Source organism: Lissotriton helveticus, chromosome 5_1 (assembly GCF_964261635.1).
Source record: "Lissotriton helveticus chromosome 5_1, aLisHel1.1, whole genome shotgun sequence".
NCBI lineage: Eukaryota > Metazoa > Chordata > Amphibia > Caudata > Salamandridae > Lissotriton > Lissotriton helveticus.
This window is the reverse complement of record NC_136065.1, coordinates 1,069,969,533-1,069,993,843: the sequence shown is the minus strand read 5'-3', so window position 1 is coordinate 1,069,993,843 and position 24,311 is coordinate 1,069,969,533. Positions and strand designations below refer to the sequence as shown.

Here is a 24,311-nt window from a genome sequence, read left to right as displayed (position 1 = left end):
CAAACTTTTGACCTTTCCTTTTGTTTAAGCAAAGACAAACTCTCAATAGAATTTAGCCATTTTTTCAAAATCAGAACCTTTCTTCAATCCTGCTTTCTCACTTGCCACAACATTCTGTATATAAATATATATATTTATTTAAAGATTAACAGATCCACAACAGCGGATAAGGTATAGTACACTCAACGTGTAGGAACAATAAAGACAATATTATGATATACAAATGTAGGAGTGGAACACTCTGTAGTATAGTACCCAGTACAAAGATGGGAGTAGTCAATATATGTCTTTAAGAATGATCTTGTTATAGCTCTTCATGTTGGGTGTTGGAACAGTAACCATACAGTTTGGAAATGTTTTGTAGCATCTTGCAATTCGTAAATAAATTTTTCATAAGAGACAGTCTTATGAAAAATTTATTTACAGTCTTATGGGGTAAGGAGAACATGGCGGCCGCAGGCTAGCGCGGCTCACACGCCCAGAATCGGCTCTCCTGACTTCCACCCCACTCTGTCTAGTGAGACTATGCCTCAAGACGGCGGTTTTCTAGTCGGAACATAAATTAGGGGAATCGGTACGATAGGATGCGGATACATCGTACAACATAGAAGCTGGGCTGAAAAATAAAGTTTGAAGTAAGAGAGGCATTGAGAGTGGAAGCTCTTTTGTGTAACTCACTGCAAAACTAACCTCCAGTCTCGATCGATGTGCCTGCCTGCTGCGACCCGCCCTCTCCCCACCGCGTTCCTGCCTCGGTGGAAACAAGCAGCCTTGGAGCTCAGGCGTGGCCGCACGTCGGCTGCCCAGGTGCTCTGAGGAGCCGTGGTTGCAGAACGGAGGAAGGGGGGCTTTGCAGAAGACCACGTTGTAGTGCTAAATCCGGGTAAGTCAGCCAACGAATCTCATGCAGCAGCCAGCGATTTTCATGCAGCAGCAGGTTTAAATGGGAATGTGAGCGGAGGTACTCCAGCGTGCTCGGATGACATGCAGACCTCTGGTCTACAGATTGTAAAGCGGCCAGTAACTCCAGTGCGGGAACGGACTCTGAAAGGAAGAGTAAGCCCGTGCCCTCAAGGTGTACCAGGAGGGGGACTAAGAAATCAGATAAAGGGCCCAGGGGATTAAAAAAAACAGCTTCAGGGGTGCTCCAAGAAAGCAGGGCAGAGTGTAATTAATACTGCTACTGCTACTGGGGGGAAGGAACATACTTCAGCAAAAGGCAGTGCCCCCCCCGGAGGCGGTTAAAGACGTTAAAGAAATTAAGCAGAAGGGGGCAAAAAGTCAACCCCCAAAGAGATCCAGTAGCATTACACCATCTCTACGCTCATTCTTCAAAGTGCTGCCACAAGTATTGAATATTACATCAGAGATGGCGACTGCTGTAACAGGGAGCCCAAAGGCGCAGACAGAGTTAACGTCAGTAGTTGCACCAACACCTACACCCAAGTTTGATTCCAGGTCGACGGAGATGACGGCTCCTTTAGGGTTATCACTCCCATTAGCCAACCCTGTACCCTGCACAGTAGCTAAAACAGTAACTGGGTTAGTGGAGCCCCCCCCCCCCCGCCTGTTCGCAACATAGAGGTCGCTGCTGCAAGTAACCAGCAATCCCAAGGAGCCCAAGGGTCCCAGGGGCCCCATGGGGGGGTCGTACTAAATGAGTAGCGACGCCGGATGGCGGGAGGGGCAGTTTGGAGGGCCCTGGAGTTGGGAATACACTGGAGGCTTTGGTAAAGTCAATAAGTGCAATGAGGGAGGAAATCCGTGCTGCTTTTGCAGTTTCTAAGATAAATCAGAACGAAATCAGAGCATCCTTTGAGATGCTGGAGCAAAAGGTGGATGGTTTATGCACAAGGACAGAGGCGTTGGAGAGTTCTGTGGGATCATTGACATCCAATCTTGAAATAGCCAGATCTAAAATCCAAGCGCTGCAAAGAGATGGGGAGAGTATGCGAGAGCGAGTTGAAAGTTTGGAAAATTATTCCCGGAGAAATAATTTGCGACTTTTAAAGATTCCGGAAGGGAAAGAGGGCACAAATCTTAAAAGCTTTGTAATCAAGATCCTAAAAGACTCTCTTAATCTGGAGGAGTCAGCTGAAGAGCTAGACAATAACATCCAGCGAATCCATCGTGACCCATTCCGTTTAAAGCCAGGAAGAGACAAACCCAGAAAGGTTTTGATTAACTTCCAGACGTTCTCACTTAAAGATAAGATCTTGAACCTCGCAGTGAAAGCCAGATCATTACAGGGCCCGGACTTCTCTTTTGAGGTGCGGTCAGACCCATCTAAGACCACTCTTGATAGGCAATGGGAGTTGGGGCAGCGCATGGAAGAATTTAGAGCGTTAGGTGCCTCTGTTCAGATGAGGTTCCCAGCCTTTTTACGTATTATGTATAATAATAAAATGCATAATATCCGTTCACCCCTGGAAGCAGATGAATTATTAGCATCTATTAGAGACCAGGCCCAGAGTAAAAGATAGTGGGTTATGTGGGTCCGATCAGGCTAATTGCCAATATAAAATTTGGCTGGTCTTTATTAACTCAGTCATAGAATCTCTAGCCCAGAACTAAAATGGGTAAAAACATGGTAGGGGGAAAAGAAAAAGGGAAGGGAAAAGGAAAGGGGAAAAGGGGAGTAGGAAAGAAAGATAGAAATATATATAGTATGTGATAGATACACCTGCATTCATATACTATATGATAGATACACCTGCATTCACAAAAATAAAATATATATAAAAAGAAATATAGAAGGAAAGAAGGTTTTTTTTTTTTGCTCCTCTAGCCCTTTATTTTTTTTTATTTTCTTCTTTTTTTTAGCACAAGGGGGGGGCAGGGGGTAGGGGAAGCACAATTTAAACTAAAACCCAATAATGTATGTATGTATGTGTATGTGTATATGTATGTATATGTATGTATGTATGTATGTATGTATATGTGTATATACATATATATATGAATCCGTGTATAATTAAAGGTGTAGGTAAAGAGGAGAATTGATGATAATAGTAAGAACAATCTATGCACTAAATTCCCTGCACCTTATAGGGGTCTTATCCCACCACAATTCAAGTTCCCCCTCGATATCCCTTAATATCCATACTGGTTTGGTGTCTGTTGACAGACTATACTAGCAGGGTGGAGGTAAGGTTGGAGAGCTGTCGTGGGTGTAAATCTGGCCATCCACCAGGTCAGTGTAAGTAGGGGAGGGTTTTCCCAGGGAGGGTGGGAGCAGGGGGGGAGGGGAGAAAAACAAAAAATCCTCATAAGTCCGCCTCTTATTTTATAGGATGTTTGTCCCTGAAATCTGTACAACATCAGAAGCATAAACGGCCAATCTCAGGATTCCCGCAGGAGCTGTTGGGGAAGGTAGATGTGAGGGGTGTAGTGGTGGCATCATGACAGTCCTCCACTATATGTCGTAGAATATTAACGGTCTGCGAGTGAGAAGAAGGCGGGAACGCATAATGCAATATTTGAGGGACTCCCCTGCGCAGATCATTGCCATTCAGGAATCACATCTCCTCAAAATAGAGGCAGTGGAGATATTCAAAAAACAGAGATGGGTTGACAAATTTTGTTCAACTGATCACAATGCTAATATTAGGGGGGTTATATGTATTTTTAAGAAAGCTGCTAAAGCCCAAATCTTGGAGCTAATAAAAGACCACACAGGGAGATGGCTGATATTGAGAGTTCAGTTGGTGGGTCAACGTTACACCTTGGTGGGCTACTATGGCCCAAATTCAGATGACCCATCACATATGGATGACATTAGGAATCACCTGATACTTTTTCAGGATCCGGTGATTTGGATGGGCGACTTTAATATCGTGCTGAACTCTAAGCTAGATAAATCGGCAAATTCGAGGGCCTGTAGTTCACCAAAGTCGAGGCGAACTCTTACAGCAATCATGACTCATCTAGGCCTGGCGGACCTATGGCGGGAAAGAGCAGGCAGTAAAATTGGGGCTTCCTATCGGAACAGTCGTTTCAAGCATGTGTCTAGAATCGACTACGCTTTGTTCTCTTACAACTTGAAAGACACCTTAATAGCGATAGAATATCTCCCGTCTCACCTGTCAGACCATTCGGCTCTTGTCTTCTCATTTACAACCAACAGTAGGAGGGAACATCCATCTTGGTCTTTTGATCGGACACTCCTACTTGATGAAGGTGAAGTGAATTTCCTGGCCGCAGAAACAACTGCTTTTTTTAAAATTAATCTTGAGTCCTCCTCTCCGGCAGTGGTTTGGGAGACCTTTAAGGCCTTTACAAGGGGATGTATAACAAGTAGGTCCTCATATCGGAGTAAAAAATATAAAGATATGATAGCCAGTTTGGAACAGGAAATGAAGGGCATTGAGTCCAATCTAGGTCAGTCTCTAGGTTCTCCTGAGGAGCTGTCCAAATTGGCTCAGTTAAAGCTCCAATTAGAAAACATTTTACAAGAGAGGGTTAATAAAAGATGGAAAGCAAGCAAGATCTCACATTTTGAGTTCGGAGAGGCCGCGGGTAGAGTATTGGCGTGGAAAACAAAATCTGACCAAGCTCTGAAATACATCAGAGAAATCAAGGTGGAGGGGGAGGCGGCACCAAGGACATCTAATCAAGAGATAGGTAAAGCCTTTTATGAGTTCTTTGAGGCAATCTACAGGGAAGAGTTACCGGATGACCAGACAGCACGAAACACGTGGCTGGAAGGAATATTGCTCCCAACCCTATCAACAACACAGAGTAACAGTTTAGAGACTGCAATAACGGAGGTAGAAGTAAAGGAAGCAATACGGCAGGTAAAAAAAAGGAAAGCATCTGGCCCAGACGGTCTTCCTGGGGAGATTTATAAAGTCTTGGGGGAGAACATCGTCCAAGTATTGACGTCCCTTTTTAACGGTATCCTTAGGGAAGAAAAGCTACCACCAAAATTGTGGGGTGAGGCCACAATTGTCCTCATTCCCAAACCAGGGAAGGATGTATCAGATTGTGGGTCTTACAGACCAATATCATTGCTGAATAGCGACTATAAGATCTTCGCCGCCATAATGTCAGCAAGACTGGGAAACGTAATAGGCTCCATCATCCACCACGACCAGAAATGTTTTATTAAGGGGCACCATCTTGCAGACCTCACGCATGATTTGGTAGGGGCCATTGATATTGCCTCGGCTTTCTCCCTTCCATTGGCCACCTTAACCCTTGACGCAGCAAAGGCCTTTGATAGGGTCAACTGGCCCTATCTAAACGAGGTATGAAAAAGGTTTAACTTCGGGAAGGGCTTTTGAGAACTATTGCCCTGCTCTATGGAGCCCCTTCGGCTAGACATTTGATTAACGGGATCTTGACAGAACCCTTTAAGATTAATAGAGGTACGAGGCAGGGCTGTCCGCTCTCTCCCCTCCTTTTCAATTTATATATTGAACCGTTTGCCCAGGTTTTGCGAGCAGACGAAAATATACCATCATTTAAATTTAAGGAGTGGTAGAGACGGACAGCATTATATGCTGATGATATTTTAATCTTTACCTCGGATCCGGTATTGTCCTTCCCTGCTGTAATTCAAAGGGCTGTAGAGTTCGGTAAGATCTCGGGCTATAGTATCAACTCAGTAAGACCGAGGTCATGGTATGGAATATTCCGGACCCACGGTTAGGCATAAACATTACCACCTCTATGCGTTATCTCGGGATCCGTATCACCCAAGACATCGATACCATTGCCCAAACTAATTTAGATCGAGTCTCCAGGGAATGTAAGGGCCTACTGAAATCCTGGACTCACCTGCCACTTTCTATAAGGGGTAGGGTGAACCTAATAAAAATGTCTATCCTTCCTAAGTATATATTTCTTTTTGGTGCCATTCCTTTGGGATTTGATGTGAAGATGTTGGACAGGTGTCAGCGAGAGATTAACTCCTTTATTTGGAATTATAAATCCACCAGAATTGCAGAATTGTAGGGTGAACCTAATAAAAATGTCTATCCTTCCTAAGTATATATTTATTTTTGGTGCCATTTCTTTGGGGTTTGGTGTGAAGATGTTGGACAGGTGTCAGCGAGAGATTAACTCCTTTATTTGGAATTATAAATCCACCAGAATTGCAGAATTGTAGGGTGAACCTAATAAAAATGTCTATCCTTCCTAAGTATATATTTATTTTTGGTGCCATTTCTTTGGGGTTTGGTGTGAAGATGTTGGACAGGTGTCAGCGAGAGATTAACTCCTTTATTTGGAATTATAAATCCACCAGAATTGCAGAATTCTCATCAGAGAAACGAGGAAAAAAGCGATTGAAGACAGAATCTCCACCCACACACACAACAGCAAGGAACTCTTCAGCATCATCAAGGAGTTCGCCTAACCCACCAGCGAGTCTACCGACATCCCTCCCTCACAAGACCTCTGCGACAAACTCAGCACCTTTTTCCACCACAAAATCAAGAGCATCTACGACAACTTCGACGAAGACAACCAACACACTGAACCCTCACCAACCACCCCCGACACCCGTAAACCAGCGATTGATGACTGGACAGCCCTCACCACTGAAGACACACTGAAGACAATGAAGTCAATCCACTCAGGGGCCCCCATGGACCCCTGCCCCCACCACATCTTCAACAGAGCCGCCGACACCATCGCACCCATGCTCTGCCACATTATCAACCGCTCCCTGGCGACTGCCTCGTTCCCCGATGACTGGAAACACGCCGAGGTGAACCTCCTCCTAAAGAAACCCTCAGCGGACCCCACCGACCTCAAAAACTACAGACCCATCTCCGTGCTCCCGTTCCCAGCGAAAGTCATCGAGAAAGCCATTAACAGCCAACTCGCCACATTCATTGAAGAACACAACATCCTCGACTCCTCCCAATCCGGCTTCAGAAAAAAACACAGTACGGAAACCGCCCTCCTCGCCGCAACAAATGACATCCGCACCCTACTGGACAAAGGAGAAACAGTAGCCCTCATCCTCCTCGACCTATCAGCGGCGTTCGACACAGTCTCCCATCGCACCCTAATACGCAGACTCTATGACGCAGGAATCCAGGACAAGGCCCTCGACTGGATCTGCTCCTTCCTCTCCGGCAGGATGCAGCGGGTCAGACTCCCCCCTTTCCTCTCGGACCCCACACCTACCACCTGCGGAGTCCCCCAGGGCTCCTCCCTCAGCCCGACGCTCTTCAACGTCTACATGGCTCCACTTGCCCCCATCGTCAGAACTTACGGACTCAACATCGTGTCATACGCAGACGACACCCAGCTCATCCTCTCCCTATCCAACGAGCCCTACACCGCCATACGCAACTTTCGAGAAGGCATGGAAGCCGTCGCCAAATGGATGAAAAACAGCTGCCTACAACTAAACACCAACAAAACAGAAGTACTCATCATGGGCCGAAACCCCGACGCCTGGAGCGACACCTGGTGGCCCACCGCCCTCGGAAACCCGCCAACCCCCACAGACCACGCACGCAACCTGGGAATCATCCTGGACTCCGAGCTCAAAATGGACCGCCAGATCAACTCAGTCTCATCTTCCTGCTTCCACACCCTCCGCCTCCTTCGTAAGACCTTCAAATGGATCCCCCTCGAACACCGAAAGACAGTCACTCACGCCCTGGTCACCAGCAGACTCGACTACGGCAACGCACTCTACGCCGGAATAAACAAAAACCTTATCCGCAAGCTACAGAACATCCAGAACGCCGCCGCAAGACTGGTCCTCAACCTGCCAAAACACTGCCACATCTCCCAGCACCTGCGCACACTCCACTGGCTCCCCGTTGAGGCGAGAATCACCTTTAAGATGCTCACCCACGCACACAAGGCCCTCCACGGCACCGGACCAGCATACCTGAACAGCCGACTCAAATTCCACGCACCCCAAAGGACCCTACGATCAGCCCAGCTCTCCTACGCCGTGGTCCCCAGCACCAGAAAGACCAGATCGGGAGGCCGCTCCTTCTCCTTCCTCGCTGCCAAAACATGGAACGCCCTTCCGCTCCACCTCAGACAGACAACATCGCTCCCCATCTTCGCAAGAAACCTCAAAACCTGGCTGTTCGACAGACCCCCTCCTTGATGGAATGGAACCTGCACCCCCCCCACCCCTAGCGCCTTGAGACCCTTACGGGTGAGTAGTCGCGCTTTAACAAACCCCTGATTGATTGATGAAAGAAGTTGAGGGGGAGAAGGGGGGTCTTGCCCTACCGGACTTTGTATATTACGCATGGGCCTTCCAGCTGTGCTATTCTAGGATGTTACTAAAAATACCATCTAATCTTCCAGAAGGGACAATGTATAAAGCCATGTTAACCGGAGTAAATTTACCAGTTGATGGATTTCTATATAAGTTTGGGAGCCAGAAATTGTTTAAGAAAATAAGGCTAAAAATTATACAGTCATGGGCTAAGGTTTGGCTAGCCATTAGAAGAAGATTGGGCCTGTCCTACTACTCCAATTTCGCCCCCATATGGGACTCCCCGGGTTTACCGGAGTGCCTAAGGGAAAGCTTATCCTCCCCATTAGAGGAGGCAGGGATTGTTAGATGGGGAGAGCTAATGGTGGATGGATCGATACTACCTTGGGATGAATTACATGAGCGTATAGGTCCAGCATTTTCTAGATTTAAATTCATCCAGCTGGGGGAGAGCCCAGCAGGGCAAAGATATACTCTTTGGGAAATCAAGCTCCCTGGAGCAGCTGCTACTAGAAAGACCTAGGGGTGGCAAGGAGGTGGCCTTCTGGTACTGGCAGCTGCAGGAGGAAACCGATGGGGAGTTTACTCTTCCAGATGAACTGTGGGGAGAGGCAACTGGCTTTCAGTGTGAGGAGATATGGTTAAGATCTTTTGCGCTCCTCTATAAAGTGGTGAAGCCATCATGGTTGAGGCGTAATCATCTGTTCACAGCCCATCGGGCATATATAACACCGCTGAGACTTTCTAAATTTCTCCCAGACAAGAAATGTAATAAATGTAATTTATTAGAAGCTTCAGACATTCACATGTTTATGGAATGCCCTAACATCGGCCGGTTCTGGGAGGAAGTGTTGTCTACCTTGAATTCCATCTTGAATACATCATTAGTCATTTCATTGCCACTTATCATCTTTGGCTTAGAGGACAGCATTTCTGGCAAGGCAAGATCCTTTCTGTTCTATGCCATTTTGTTGGCTAGAAGGCAGATTTGCATACGGTGGGTGGAGAAATCTGCTCCATTATATTCGGACTGGCTCACATCCTTATACGAAACATCAAAGGTGGACCTGGCTAGAGCTGGCAATAATCGTAACTTGGCCTTTTGGGATCTGTTGATACAGTGGAGATAGTATGCCGGGGGTTTTTTTTGTGGGTTTTTTTTTCGTTTTTTTTCCCCCAGGTCCTATGATTATGCCATCAACACTCCCTGGACCGGGTCTGGCCTCGATACGGTTGTTGGTCCTACAGGTTGAAATATACCTAGATGGAGTCAGCGTAAGATCTTAAAACCCCTTTTCCTTGTGGGACTTCTCTTCCACCAGTAAAACATTTCGGGTTCCAGTACCAGAGATGGGTATCATATTATGGTTCTCTCTCTTGGTCGGGAACACGTAAGGTGGCTGGCATCTCCTAGGTAAGGGGTAAGGCAAATGAGGACAAAAAAAAAATAAAGTATAAAAAAAATAAAAAAAATAAATAAAGAGACAGTCTTATACATTTCTGTAAGCCAATTGTCACATTGTGGCATGTGGGGTGTGAATCTGACACAGCATGCTGATGTTTGCCATAGGTATGGCAGTCATCAGTCGACAGGGTCTGTGGTTAATTAATGAGGCTAGGTGATACGTATTGTGCAACAGAATCAGTTTTCCGACCATCTATAGGGGCATGTGCAGTATGGCATGGAGACTAGTGAAAATTCAGAACCAGAATCTAAATAAGTGGGCAGTCAAAGAGGAAATGCACAATGTCACTTTCTGATAAGCTACACCTCCAGCAGTTCGAGTGATGCAATAGGTCTGTCTTCTGGAGTTTATTGGGTGTCCAATAACTTTATGGCCTAAAAAATACAGAGTTGGGGGTGGAGCTTGCCTAACTCGAAGATGGCAGCTAGTTAGGAAAGCTCCCGTGGACGCCGCCACCATCCGACAAAATCCTGGTGCCTTTTACACACAAATCACCTTGACCAAGTGCGGCAGGCGAGAAGCAATGTAAAGACCTCTGTAGCGCCCGACAAACTGGGACAGACCAGTGACTGAACGGGGCAGGGAGCTTCTGTAGCATATGGACCGCGGTGAGTGGGCCACCTCGGGATAGCCTGCAAATGTGGTCCGGGAACCAGGACTGCAGTTAGAGGCCGGAAGCCTCCTGGGGACTGGTGAATGACTTGGAAACGTTGCGAGAGCTGACGGGAGCCAGACCAAAGGTGAACGGACCGCCTAAACACTGTGGCGGAGCAGAGGCCAAATATGTCAGGGGCCTCACAGGGTCTACGGACAGTGCCACGAGGACTGCCCTGGAGTATCACAAGGGCGCGGTCCTAGAATCGGACCAACATCTGCAGCAGAGAGTCTGCCGGAGCCCAACGGGTGGCTAAGTAACGTGGCGGCGGCCGCTGAGAACTAAACTTCAGGTGAGTGGTGGGCGCTCCGGAATTCGGCGGGTGGACGATCGATGCCCCCCGGGCCCTCGTAAACTGAGGGGCATTGCGGAACATACTTTGAAGTGTGAGAAGCCCACGGTCAGCTGCACTCAATATAACAGCAACCGGGGAATCAGGCTTTGAGGCAACTTACCTGGAATGTCAGGGGCCTCAACGACAACAGGAAGGTTAGGAAAATAGTGGCACACCTCAAGAGACATAAAATAGACATTGCAGTCCTGCAGGAAACACCTCAACCCAGATAATAGTGTATCAATGCAGCACAAGATGCAGGGTCAGTGTTATGCAGTGGACCACACATCGCATACTAGGGGGCTACTCATATGGGTAGGACGACTGTCCGGGGTAATTCTAACAGGACTCCTCAAAGACACAGGAGGCAGATATATAATAGCGAAGTGCCACAACGGTGATCTGAACTTCTTAATGATAGGTGTGTACGGGCCAAATTACAATGACCCTCAATTCTTCCAATAAGTAGAAGCAAGACTACTGAAGCGGGCAGAGTTACTGCAGATATGGAGATGAGATTTCAACTGCATCTTAAATCCAGATTTAGACCACTGCAAGACCAGCTAGGTGCCCGCAGCAGGGACACTTGCCATCCTTGACATGATACATGGGGTCAGACTCATAGACATATCGAGGCACAGATCTCCCACCTCGGCAGGATACACGCACTACTCCTGGGCACACAACAGGCACACCCGCATAGATTACTGGCTAATCTCTAACGGATTGAGGGCTGTAATCACCTCCCCAGAACCTACTCTGACCGTTCGCCAGTCCAGCTTACACTAGCGTATCGAGCACCCAGAATTCCAGCATTCTCCAGGTGTTTCTCACCAACTGGTGACTGGTAACTGGTTTAGCCTTGGACTGGCTGGCATCGTACCTCTGTAACAGGCGGCAATCTGTGGCTATGCCGCCGTTTCGTTCGGTGGTGAGAGATGTAAGACAGGGAGTACCGCAGGGCTCTGCAATCAGCCCGATCCTTTTCAACTTATACCTTCGCCCTCTAATAAGTCTGATTAAGTCATTCGGCATGTCTGTCATCAACTATGCCGATGACACTCAGCTTATTTTTTCCATCGAGGGCAGGGATGCGGTCTCCCTAGAATCCTTTCACCACTGTATGTCGGCAGCCGTGGATTGGTTGCGTCAGAACTCGTTACAGTTTAACGGGGCAAAAACTGAAGTTCTCTATTGTTCGGCAGATCGTATGCCTCGCTCTCTGCCAGAGGGTCTTTGGCCTTCTTCCACCTTGGGCACTGTTACAGCGGCAGACTCAGTCCGTAACCTAGGTGTCCTGCTCGGGCCTAGTCTCCAGCTGGACGCCTTCGTTAATAAAACCACGGCGACCTGCATGCTGCTGTTACGCATGCTGCGGAAGATTCTTCCACTACTCCCTCACGCAGCAAGGACAGAAGCAGTGCGTAGTATCATCCTCAGTAGGTTAGACTACTGCAACGCACTGCTTCTGGGAGCCCCCAGTACTCTAATTATGAAGCTACAGCGGGTACAGAACATGGCAGCTAAGTTGGCGCTCTCGCGGCCTTGGTCTGCTTCGTCCTCTCTTGCCCTTCGGACCTACACTGGTTACCGGTGCAAAAACGGATCTGTTTTAAATCAGCTTGCTTAGTCTTTAGAGCCTTGCATGGGCTGGGTCCCGTGGTGCTGCGAGGTCTCTTTTCCTGGTACTCTGCCGCCAGACTCTTGAGATCATCCTCGGCCTTCTTGGTGACTGTTCCCAAGATAAAAAGGGCGAGGCTGGGCGGCCGCTCATTCAGCTTTACGGCCGCCAAGCTCTGGAACTCTCTACCTCTGGCACTTAGGTGTAAGCAGGATCTCTTGTCTTTTGGAAAGGACCTTAAAACTTACCTTTTTCCGAAGGCAGTGTAATTGTCATCTGTAGGAATGTCTGTGGTCAAAGCGCCAGGGTACCCTTTGGGTGACAGTTGCGCTATATAAGTAGGCCTACATACATACATACATACATACATACCATACTCCGTACTGGACACCTTCTTCAAGCAGAACTGACAAAAGCAATAGAGGACTACTTTGCATGAAACACAGGATCGGTTAATACATTCGCAACAGTATTGGAAGCCTTCAAGGCCTATGTTCGGGGAGTTGTAATCTCTAAACATGCAGGAGTCCATCGTTCCATACGAGGCAGGCTGGAAACGCTACAGAGAGAAATCGGCACATTAGACGGGCTTCACTCTACTGCAGAACTTAAACTGAAGCTAGCGGAGTTCAGGAGGCAGCCAATGATGAAATTAAACACATGGTAAAATACGTGACTGCACACTCCTATGGGGAGCGAGAAAGACCTGGTTCAACACTGTCCGGGATTCTTAGCCCTCCAAGTAAGACAGACACAATAACGGACATTGTACACGATGAAGGGCAGACTTTACACACCCCAGAAGACATTGTAAGGCAGTTTAGTAACTACTACACAACATTATATAGTTCGCAAATCTTGACTGACAATGAAGCACTGACTGAATACCTGATTCACATTAAAATACCTTTGTTGGTTTCAGAGCGAGCAATCACAAGGAGATGATGGATGGAGCACTGCCATTTTTCAGACACTCACCCCCAGTCACAGATCTGTGTTGAATTCATCATGGTTCTTTAGCTCACTTTGCCACCCCAGTTCAGACCCAGCCATATGCAAATCAGTCTTGACCCTGTGCCTCATGGAACAGTCCAGCCCTAACTGCCAAGCCAGGTTTTCCCTGTACTGGAAACAAGCATCCTGGGACCGGTTTTGGAATAACACCCCTCATCAGCCAGGCTAGCTTGAATCCAGTGGCAAAGTGAGCAAGGGTCCCACGTCCAGGCATACCCTGCCAAGTTAGGGCAAACAAAGCAAACACAAGGAAATGATGGACGGAGCGCAGGAACTTTTCAGACACTCACCTCCAGTCACAGGTCTGAATTGAATCCATCATTGTTCTTTAAGTCACTTTGCCACCCCAGTTTAAACCTCCTGTGCGTCATGGGAACAGTCCAGCTCGAACTGCCAAGCCAGGTCTTCGGTCATGGTTGGCTTTGGAGCATAGAGAGCACCTGATGGCTCCTTTACAGTCAGCCAAAATCAAAGCTGAGCTGCAAAGCATGTCAGCAGGAATGGCACTGGGTTCCAAAGGACTGATGGTGACTTTCAATGCAGAATTCCAAGAGCTATTAATACCACACCTCAAAACGCTATATGAGGAAATGGCAGAAGCAGGATTAATGCCCCCTACATTGAGGGAAGCAATGATAGTTACATTGCTGATACCGGGCAAACACTGACGTGGCCCCACCTATGCTGACAGTAAAAACAACCATGATGCTTCTCACCCCAGTCCCTACTTGTGCCCTAAGTGCCTAGAATTTCACCTAGATTTTACTTTGGTTTGAATCAAGAATTTCTCCAAATTTGAAATGCAGCTAGGTGGGGTAGCTATAAGAAAAACGTTGTTAAAGAGGTCCCTGTAACCAAGCTCCTTTAGTTCCTTTTTATGGACTGAACAGTTTATTCAGAGGAGTTGATGAGATTGAGGTTCTACTAAAAGCAATCCCCCTTCTATGTGTTCTCTTTCTTAGCAACATACTCCTCCTTCCTTGTCGAGTAGAAGAGATATTTTATGAAATCTTACTTTGGTGAGAAATTGGGTGATATCGCTTAAACAAACGGTGTCTCTGTTTTCTGTGCTTACCTGTGGAAAAGTTAAGAGATCATCACTGTGATATTAGTTTGCATATACTAACATAAACCATACATTATACACCATCAAAGAGTTTCGTTTTTATTTGACTGAGTTTACCTTCAAGTTACTGAATTGTTGAATAAACCAGTGAGATTTTATTTTGATTTATAAAATCTTGAAATGCTGGGAAAATGCATTGGAGTAATAGCAGCCCCAAATTAGACTTAAATGTTTTTTTTCTGTTTCTCTGGAAGGTTGTGGGATTTAGAGTGTGGGGCATGTTTACGAGTTCTTGAGGGTCACGAAGAATTGGTACGATGTATACGTTTTGATAACAAGAGGATAGTGAGTGGGGCCTATGATGGGTAAGTTATATTTATTCTGTATTGCATTTTTTCAATAATGTATGAATCCTCCAGATTTATATCATGTGACCTGATTTATTTTCTATTTTTCTCATTATGCAATATTTGTCTATTACTGCTTTATAAAAGAAACTATGCTGCTTTATAAAAAAAACTAATGTCCTTATACAATCACCTTGCCGCAGTTTTTCTCCCTTTACTGAAGTGATGCTAAACTTCATTTTTATTTCTTTAGTGGACATTCTTCAATTCCAGCACAAGCCAAATAATGCAATAGGTGATCCCATACTATTAATAAATGGCATCACAGCAAAGTGACAAGTATTATCATTCCCTTTCCGGAGAATATCTCACTAATTCTAGCAGATGTTCATATCCATCGGTCCTCATCCCTTGCTGCAGTCAGTCTCAGTTCTTTTGACTCAAGAACAGAGTCGAGGGCAACACAGGTCAAATGTCTCTGTAGAGTGCCCATTGCAAAGCCCCATCCTTTGTAGTTTTTCAAATGCTTATTGTAGGCAAAGCATGGGGAAAAACTGAATTCTCCCAAAGCAAGATTTGCGTATCACCAACTGAGTGAGATTGTATGAATGTTTGCAGTCAAAGTTACTTGTTTCTAATATGGACTTTCTCCTCCATGCATCCTGAATTTGATCTAACTCACCCTTTTGGTAATTATTTTAAAAATCTAAAGTTTGTCTATGGACACTTAAATATATTATAATTCTAAGAATAGAATATTAGAATTCATATGCCTCCATTTCATATGAACCTGAAGTATTCTTGATATGGCGTAACCTAAGCCGATGTTTGAGTCACCCGATCCTGTTCCTGGTGTACGAATACTGCCATACCAAGCTTATTATATGCCTCACAACCCGTTGAATAGGATGTCTTTTTACGTAAGTTAATAAAGGTCAATTTTACTAGAAATATTTACTGTAGTCCTTCTGACTTTAAGCTTGAACATCTACATGTTTCTGTCTTTATCAAGGAATGTTTTGTTGAGATTGAACCTTTCCAGTTAAATGATACAGAATGCTCGATATGACACCGAAGACCGGGTAGTTTGGGCTGGGATTTCCTCATTTAAAATGCTAACTTTGAATGAGCGGAGGATTTTTTTAGGCCAAAATATCACACAAATGTAGCCAAGCAGAAAGTCCTCAATCGGAGGTCATACTCAATTTCAGTCTGGGAGCCTTATGAGGGGTCGAACATATGACCCTCAAACTTTTATCCATAGTTTACAGTCAAGGAAATTGATAGAATTGCGTCAACCAGACCTGAGGCACCATAAGTAATAATTGTAGGATTTTCCTACTGCGAACCTTAATGAAAGAGGTGAATCAAAATGAGCCATTGTACTCTCTCAGTACATTCATAGTAAATGTTGTCACTTTTCCTTTGGCTTGCCTATACCTCACCCATGTGAATTTGTCATCTTACATCATTCCTTGATATTTATATTTTTTGTATCTTGGCTCTTTTTTCTGTCCACATTTCCAGTCGCCTGTAAATACTGGTTTACTTAAAGGGATTGCCAGTGTGTTGGCACTATCAATAGGTATAGTATTTTCAAAATTTCCAGAGCAAATGCAGACATTGTATATAACATTTGTTGTAGTGCCACTGCTGTAATTGCAAGTTGATCAAGCTTAGGCAGGAAGATATTTGCATCGAAAAGGGCATCAACCAACAATGCTGAAGAGATCTTGGATTATGGACACAACATAAAGAGTGATGTGTAATTTATTACCATTCTTAAATTAACTATCTTGGGACAAGAATCAGGCAAGTTCTTATCCATCTGTCACACACTGTTACAACAGTGTATACATGCTTGAAACACTGGCTTTAATAATGAGACATACAAGATTAGCTGTATCAAAGATATAACAAGGAATCTGCCTCAATGCAATAATTGATCTTGCAGGGGTCAATATCGTGATTATCTGGCAAAAGTCAACAATAAATATTTCATTTCATCGGCCCCTCTAATTCTAAGTCGAGCTGTACAGTTGTTGGCGTATGATAGCTCCAACTTACTCCAAAGAAAACACAAGGAGATGATGGACGGAACGCTAAAACTATTTAGACACTCACCCCCAGTCACAAATCTGGGTTGAATCCATCATTTTTCCTTAGCTCACTTCGCCACCCCTAGTCAGACCCAGCTATATGCAAATCAGTCTTGACCCTGTGCCTCATAGGAACAGTCCAGCACGAACTGCCAAGCCAGGTTTTCCCTGGATCGGAAACAAGCATCCTGGGACCAGTTTCGGGATAACATCCCTCATCAAGCAGTCTAGATTGAATCTAGTGGTAAAGTGTGCAAGGGACCCACGTCTGGGCATACCCTGCCAACTTAGGGCGACCAAAGAAAAAAAAGGAGATGATGGACGGAGTGTTGAAACTTTTCAGACACTCACCCCCAGTCACATATCTGGGTTAAATTCATAATCGTTCTTTAGCTCACTTCGCCACCTCAGTTCAGACCTAGCTATATGCAAATCAGTCTTGACCGTGTGCCTCATGGGAACAGTCCAGCCCGAACTGCAAAGCCAGGTCTTCCCTGGACCGGAAATAAGCATCCTGGGACCCGTTTCGGTGTAACACCCCTCATCAGCCAGGCTAGCTTGAATCCAGTGGCAAAGTGAGCAAGGGACCCACGTCTGGGCATACCCTGCCAACTTAGGGCAACCAAAGGAAACACAAGGAGATTTTGGAAGGAGCGCTGAAACTTTTGAGACACTCACCCCCAGTCACAGATCTGGGTTGAATCCATCATCGTTCTTTAGCTCACTTCGCCACCCCTGTTCAGACCCAGCTATAAGCAAGTCCGTCTCGACCCTGTGCCTCACAACCCGAACTGCTTAGCCAGGTCTTACCTGGACAGGAAACAAGCTTCCTGGGACCAGTTTCGGGTAACACCCCGAACTGAGGTGGCAAAGTGAGCTAAAGAACGATGATGGATTCAACCCAGATCTGTGAGTAATAAACGCTTGGAAGTAAGCTTAACCATATCTGTCACCATATCTGTCTGTGTGTTCAGGGCTGCATTTGGGCAGTAGCATAGCTAGCGGTTTGCCGCCCGGGGCAGTACTGCAGTTTGCTGCCCAGTGACGGCCGATGCGTGCAGGTAATAACGTGGTGTGCTAGTGAAAGTAAGGGGTGAAGTGAAAGGGTGAAATTCCACTGCGTGCTACCAGGGACCACAACCTCCAGCTGCCCCCTCCCCCCCCCACGTCCCAGAGCTACCCAACTGCATTTGGTTCACAGTAATGTGTCTCTAATGTTTTACCTATTCTTGTACTCCTTGGCCTGTACCTGTTCTAGCCATGTTGCCGATGACACACAGCTTGCGGTGGCCTGAAACCACCCCGAACAGTAATCCAGGGATCTAGGCTGTTGCCTAGAAGAGGTAGCCAAATGGATGGAGCTCTCTTGCCTGAAACTCAATGGAGACAAGACGGAGCTCATGCTCCTCGGCAACCCGCCAATTTTCAACTCAGAGTTGCTTTGGCCTAAGTGTCTTGATCCTGCTCCAGAACAAAAGAACCAGATTAAAAGCTTGGGCATATGGCTGGATCGCTCCCTGATTTCGATTATCAGGCGAGAAAATTATTGGCCACGTGCTATGGCATACTGAGGATGCTCTACAAAATACTTCCTCTCCTCCAGTTCCAGGCAGAAAGGATAATAGTCCAGGCTCTTGATTTATCTCCCCTGGACTATGGGAACGCCCTTTATTTAGGAGGCCCCCAAGCCATAATCTACAAGCTCCAGATCCTTCAAAACTGTGCAGCTCGTCTGCTCCTCCAGATCCCTTACCTGCAATTTGTGAAGCCCGCACTGAAGAGCCTTCACTTGTTGCCTATCAGGGAGAGAATCAAATTTAAGGCTATTTGTATCACACATAAGTCCTTTTGGGGGAATGGACCGAAAATCAGTCGATCTATGATCACCCCCTACCGTCCAAGCAGAAACCTCCATTCAGCTACCCTCTCACTCCCAAAAATAAAGAGAGCTAGAAGTGGCGGACATTCCTTCTTTTACCATTCTGCTAAATTATGGAATGTTCTCCCTCCCCACATACGGGGGGAGCCCAACCTGATGCCCTTCCGGAAACGCCTTAATCGTGTTTTTTCCAAAACTCCACTTAATCATATGGCCCTCTCTTTCTGCGTCTGACGTCAGCGCTGGGATGCCTAAGGGTAGCTACACGCTTTGTAAATGTTTTTTTATTTTCATTTCATTCATATCATGTATAAGATTGTTTGCAGAGACACTCAAGGATTAATTCAGGGAATAAGTGACTAGTAACACACACTGTATCTATGTAAATAATCAAGGTCTTTGCTATAGTACTGGCCTTTTTTTATTTAGGGAAGTATGCACTGATTGTTTATGTTGCTTTGTGAGTAAGTAGCTGCAATCGGACACATATACTGACTTTCATAGCCATCCACTGTGCAGTGTTCTGCCTCAAATTTCTCAATGTTTGAAGAAAAAAACGCATCATAGCTCTAAAACAAATTTGCCCCATGAAACCTGCCATATGCTATGCATGCATATTTATTTTCTGTGAAGCCTGAAAGTGCTTCAATGCCTCATCAGTGGAGTAATTGCCAATTAAAATACAATGCAATACAATGTAAACCATTCAACGCATGTCATGTAACCTTTTAAAAAATAAACAAGCATTTGCAATGCAATAGGTCTCGCATTTGCGAGAGTTTGAGCTATTTTTATTGTAAATGACATTGCCTTTTATTTACGTATTGGTTTTTGAAACATAAATAAAAGCCATTGTCATTTACAATGCCCATAGGTCAAACTCGCGTAAATGCGCGACCTATTGCATTGCAAATGCTTGTTGTTACCGAAAAGCCCTTTCTACAGCGCATACTGGCTCTTTTAACGTTACTCACAAAAACAAACAAGTACAGGTAAAGCACAAAATGGCTTTGTGTTACCAAAAGCACAATGCTCCAGCACTGGAATTATAAGCAACATAGTGGCAGAACTTAAATCCCAATGGCAGGAGTCAGGAGGCCTCACAAGGTACATATTAACCTGTAATAATGTGCTAGAATCTGTTGGAGGAATATGGTTAAAGACCAGTGTGCACACTGATGAGTGGCATGTGAATCTAGGACAGTGTCTCCTATGAATGAGCAGTGCGAACCCTGAGTAACAGTCTCATAATCATGCAGTTTTGCCATCTGCACTAGTCCTGTTATCATCAGCGCTATTCTTATTGTTGTCATCGGCACTAGTCTCGTCATCGCCACTAGTCTCGTCATCGGCACTAGTCTCATTGTTATCATCAGCGCTATTTTCGTTGTTGTTATTAGTGTTGTCATCAGCACTAGTCTCATTGTTGTCATCAGCGCTATTCTCACTGTTCTCGTCCCACTGTTATCATCAGAGCTATAGTCATTGTTATCATCAGTGCTATTCTCATTGTTGTCATGAGCAGTAGTCCCATTGTTATCATCAGAGCTATTTTCATTGTTATCACCACTAGTCCCATGGTTATCATCAGGGCTATTCTCATTGTTGTCATGGGCACTAGTCCCATGGTTATCAGTGCTATTCTCATTGCTGTCATGAGCAATAGTCCCATTGTTATCATCAGTTCTATTCTAGTTGTTGGCATCAGCACTAGTCCCATTGTTATCATCAATGCTATTCTCATTGTTGGCATCGGCACTAGTCCCATTGTTATTATCAGTGCTATTCTCATTGTTGGCATCGGCACTAGTCCCATTGGTATCATCAGCGCTATTCTCATTGTTGTCATGGGCACTAGTCCCATGGTTATCAGTGCTATTCTCATTGTTGGCATCGGCACTAGTCCCATTAGTATCATCGGTGCTATTCTCATTGTTGGCATCGGCACTAGTCCCATTGGTATCATCAGCGCTATTCTCATTGTTGTCATGGGCACTAGTCCCATGGTTATCAGTGCTATTCTCATTGTTGGCATCGGCACTAGTCCCATTAGTATCATCGGTGCTATTCTCATTGTTGGCATCGGCACTAGTCCCATTGGTATCATCAGCGTTATTCTCATTGTTGTCATGGGAACTAGTCCCATGGTTATCAGTGCTATTCTCATTGTTGGCATCGGCACTAGTCCCATTATCATCATCAGTGCTATTCTCATTGTTGGCATCAGCACTAGTCCCATTGGTATCATCAGCACTATTCTCATTGTTGGCATCGGCATAGTTCCATTGGTATTATCACCGCTATTCTCATTGTTGTCATGGGCACTAGTCCCATTGGTATCATCAGCGCTATTCTCATTGTTGTCATGGGCACTAGTCCCACTGGTATCATCAGTGCTATTCTCATTGTTCGCATCGGCACTAGTCCCATTTGTTAGCATCAGTGCTATTCTCACTGTTGGCATCAGCACTAGTCCCATTGGCATCATCAGCGCTATTTTAATTGTTATCAACACTAGTCACATTGCTGTCATCAAGGTTACTCCCATTCACTTAGAACAGGTCTTGAAAACACTGAAATGTGGTACCTGCTGTGGTTGCTGTTGTCTTCCTGCAGATTTATAAAAGCCCTTGCTGTTGACTTTACTTAAAGAGCAGATCTGCCTTCCGAAGAATCAGACACAGTCTGGATATCTGCTACAAGTTATTCTGGAAGGAAGCCAGGCGCTGCCCAAAGCAACCTCCATGGGTGACAATGTATATGCTACGAATGTTGTGTGCTGTGAAGCTTAACGATTTCACAGTCTGACAACCACATAAAAATAGGTAGACTTTGTTTTATAAACATCGCTATCCTGGGAGGTGTGAAAGTGGTGCCAAACAAAATACGGCTTCTCTCAATTAGTTGCTTCCCTGAGAAATGGATCCAAAAAAAGGAACCAGCCTGCGAGTGGTGCGCGCGCGCCACTGCGAGCCATGTCGTTTCAATTATCGCGCCCATGTCTGGAGCAGTGCGCCCGCCTTTGGCCCATTGCATGCATTCTTAGTAAAAAACACGCACACAAAGCCCAGTAGCGTGCCGCAAAAGGAAAAGCACACGCTTGTGCGTGTGCCATTCCTAGGTCAGCTTCTGAACCCCCATTCTTACCTACTAAATGTCTCGTGCAGCGCGAGCAGTGCTGCGCACTGCAATGCTAGGCACAGACCTAAAAAAGTGTATTTTTCAGGTCTCGCCGTAACAGCCCGCTAACATGTCGAAATACAATCTGCTCGATTCGAATCAACATTAAACCACTGCCTCAAAAACGTAACAATAGTAAAATGTCTTTCACTCTCATGTCGACGTCTTGCATACTCAATGTTTTTATCGTTTGTGTAACTAAATAGTACATTACTTTTTTGTATAGATTTTCTAAAGCAAAGTTAATATAAGGACCCCATCGCCATTCCATGAACTTCCAAGCCTTTTGTTTCGCTTAACTTTTACTAAGTGCTGGAGTAGCTCTGCCTTAGCCCACAGGTGCCCACTGTTTAACAGGAGTGATTCCTGGTGCCAGGCCAGCAATATCCCCAATCTATATATCGGGATTCCATTAGAAAAAAATTGCAAGTTATACATTTATACTGTGCAAGTTGACACAAAGCATCTGCCAAGGATGATGGAAAAGAAAATCACAATGTCTGTTATGAGCCCCATTTGCTTGACACCAGGCCCCTTAGCGGCCCATAATAAATGGATGACTTGCATGGCAGGCCTGAGCTCTGTATTACCCTCTAAACCTATCTAGCCTTTTTGCAAAACGTGCACATGGTCAGCGACTAGCTGCCGCCTCCCCCCCAATCCGGCACCCAACACCCAGGAACGTGGACACGAGACGTGTTTTACTTTTTGGAAGGCGGGCGCTAGTCGCCCGGCCGTATTTATTAAAGTATGAAATTAAAAAAGGTTTTAATTGCATAATCAACAATGAATACAAAAATCAGCAGGACATTCAGTTATACAATTGTTATCAACAAGTTTGAGAGCCTGACCTTAACAAAACTCTAATACAAGTTGTTCCTAGCTTAAACTAAACATCCTACACTTGATTTTTGTACATTTCTGGCCATATGGCAGGGTCACTACCGGTGTCAGGTCCTACAAGCTGCGCCTCCCCCTTAGAAGTGCGCATGCGCAGTGTTACCCCGGGAGTTGCCCGGTCTACGCCTTAAACTCCATTTACCCACTAAAGGAGGGCCCTTACTCTGCGCCGGTGGCGTCATGAGTCCACGCGCGCGGGGTGGCTACCAGCCTAAGGAAAGCGTGAACTACTCCTACCCGCGCTCCTTTGCATATTACCTTGCCCCTGGAGTACTGGGAGTGGCCCGCAGGCCCCTCCCCCCGGGCGGGAACCTCCATAGGATGATGCCCGCCCCCTCAGACCTCAAATATGTGCTCACCGATAATGACCTTACCGCATGCCCCATACCTAATAAATACGACGACCTATGGAAAAAATTCTAAAGGACAACTACACTGGCTAATAAATAACAGTATCCACGCATAGCTAAAGGGGAAAAAGGCCTAACGACACATGGCATAAAATTACAATTCGGTTCACTCATGTTACTCAAAATCACAATATCAACGTATAGCTACTAAGGGAAAAAAGGCCTAAAGACACATATCTTCAAATACAGTTCACTTCACACATCACTTTTCTACAAAGGGAAAAAAGTCCTAATAACAGATCACAAAATACAACAACAGCCTACTCTCTCCCGCGGTCCATACCTTTTGAAACTTACCATTAAACCGGACATATCGCTGCTTAAACTTTGTACCAAGGGATGGTGGGTGGGAAACAAAGAAGCCCCGAACGCGGGGCACAACGTTCAGCGAGGGAGCGTCCAGGGACAAGGGGGTCTCCTGGGCGCTCCCTACCTCTTATTCCCGAGGGGCCGGGTGGCCCCTCCTATCGCCCGCCCCCCCGACCCGGAACCACTCCATTGAATCCGGGTCAGGAGGGGCGCCGGCCAATCGGCGGTGGGCCGCGCCCCCAGGGCACGCCCCCACCGTCGAAGGACCCGAGGAGAAAGGGGGTGAGACGGTCGCCGCGCCGCCATGCGTGCGGGGGGGCCGAGGGCCCCCCCTTTTCACATGGTCAGCGACTAGCTGCCGCCTCCCCCCCAATCCGGCACCCAACACCCAGGAACGTGGACACGAGACGTGTTTTACTTTTTGGAAGGCGGGCGCTAGTCGCCCGGCCGTATTTATTAAAGTATGAAATTAAAAAAGGTTTTAATTGCATAATCAACAATGAATACAAAAATCAGCAGGACATTCAGTTATACAATTGTTATCAACAAGTTTGAGAGCCTGACCTTAACAAAACTCTAATACAAGTTGTTCCTAGCTTAAACTAAACATCCTACACTTGATTTTTGTACATTTCTGGCCATATGGCAGGGTCACTACCGGTGTCAGGTCCTACAAGCTGCGCCTCCCCCTTAGAAGTGCGCATGCGCAGTGTTACCCCGGGAGTTGCCCGGTCTACGCCTTAAACTCCATTTACCCACTAAAGGAGGGCCCTTACTCTGCGCCGGTGGCGTCATGAGTCCACGCGCGCGGGGTGGCTACCAGCCTAA

General features: G+C 46.0%; 1 protein-coding gene across 7 annotated transcripts in view; it reads left to right on the top strand.

Annotated features, from left to right (window-relative positions):
- Positions 1 to 24,311, top strand: part of BTRC (beta-transducin repeat containing E3 ubiquitin protein ligase) — a 1,125,814-nt gene that overhangs the window by 959,003 nt on the left and 142,500 nt on the right. For all 7 annotated transcript variants that reach the window (XM_078643631.1, XM_078643626.1, XM_078643630.1 and 4 more), the window contains one exon: positions 14,614 to 14,724. In XM_078643631.1, coding sequence (XP_078499757.1) covers positions 14,614 to 14,724 — 111 coding nt within the window. The remainder of the gene's footprint in view (positions 1 to 14,613; positions 14,725 to 24,311) is intronic.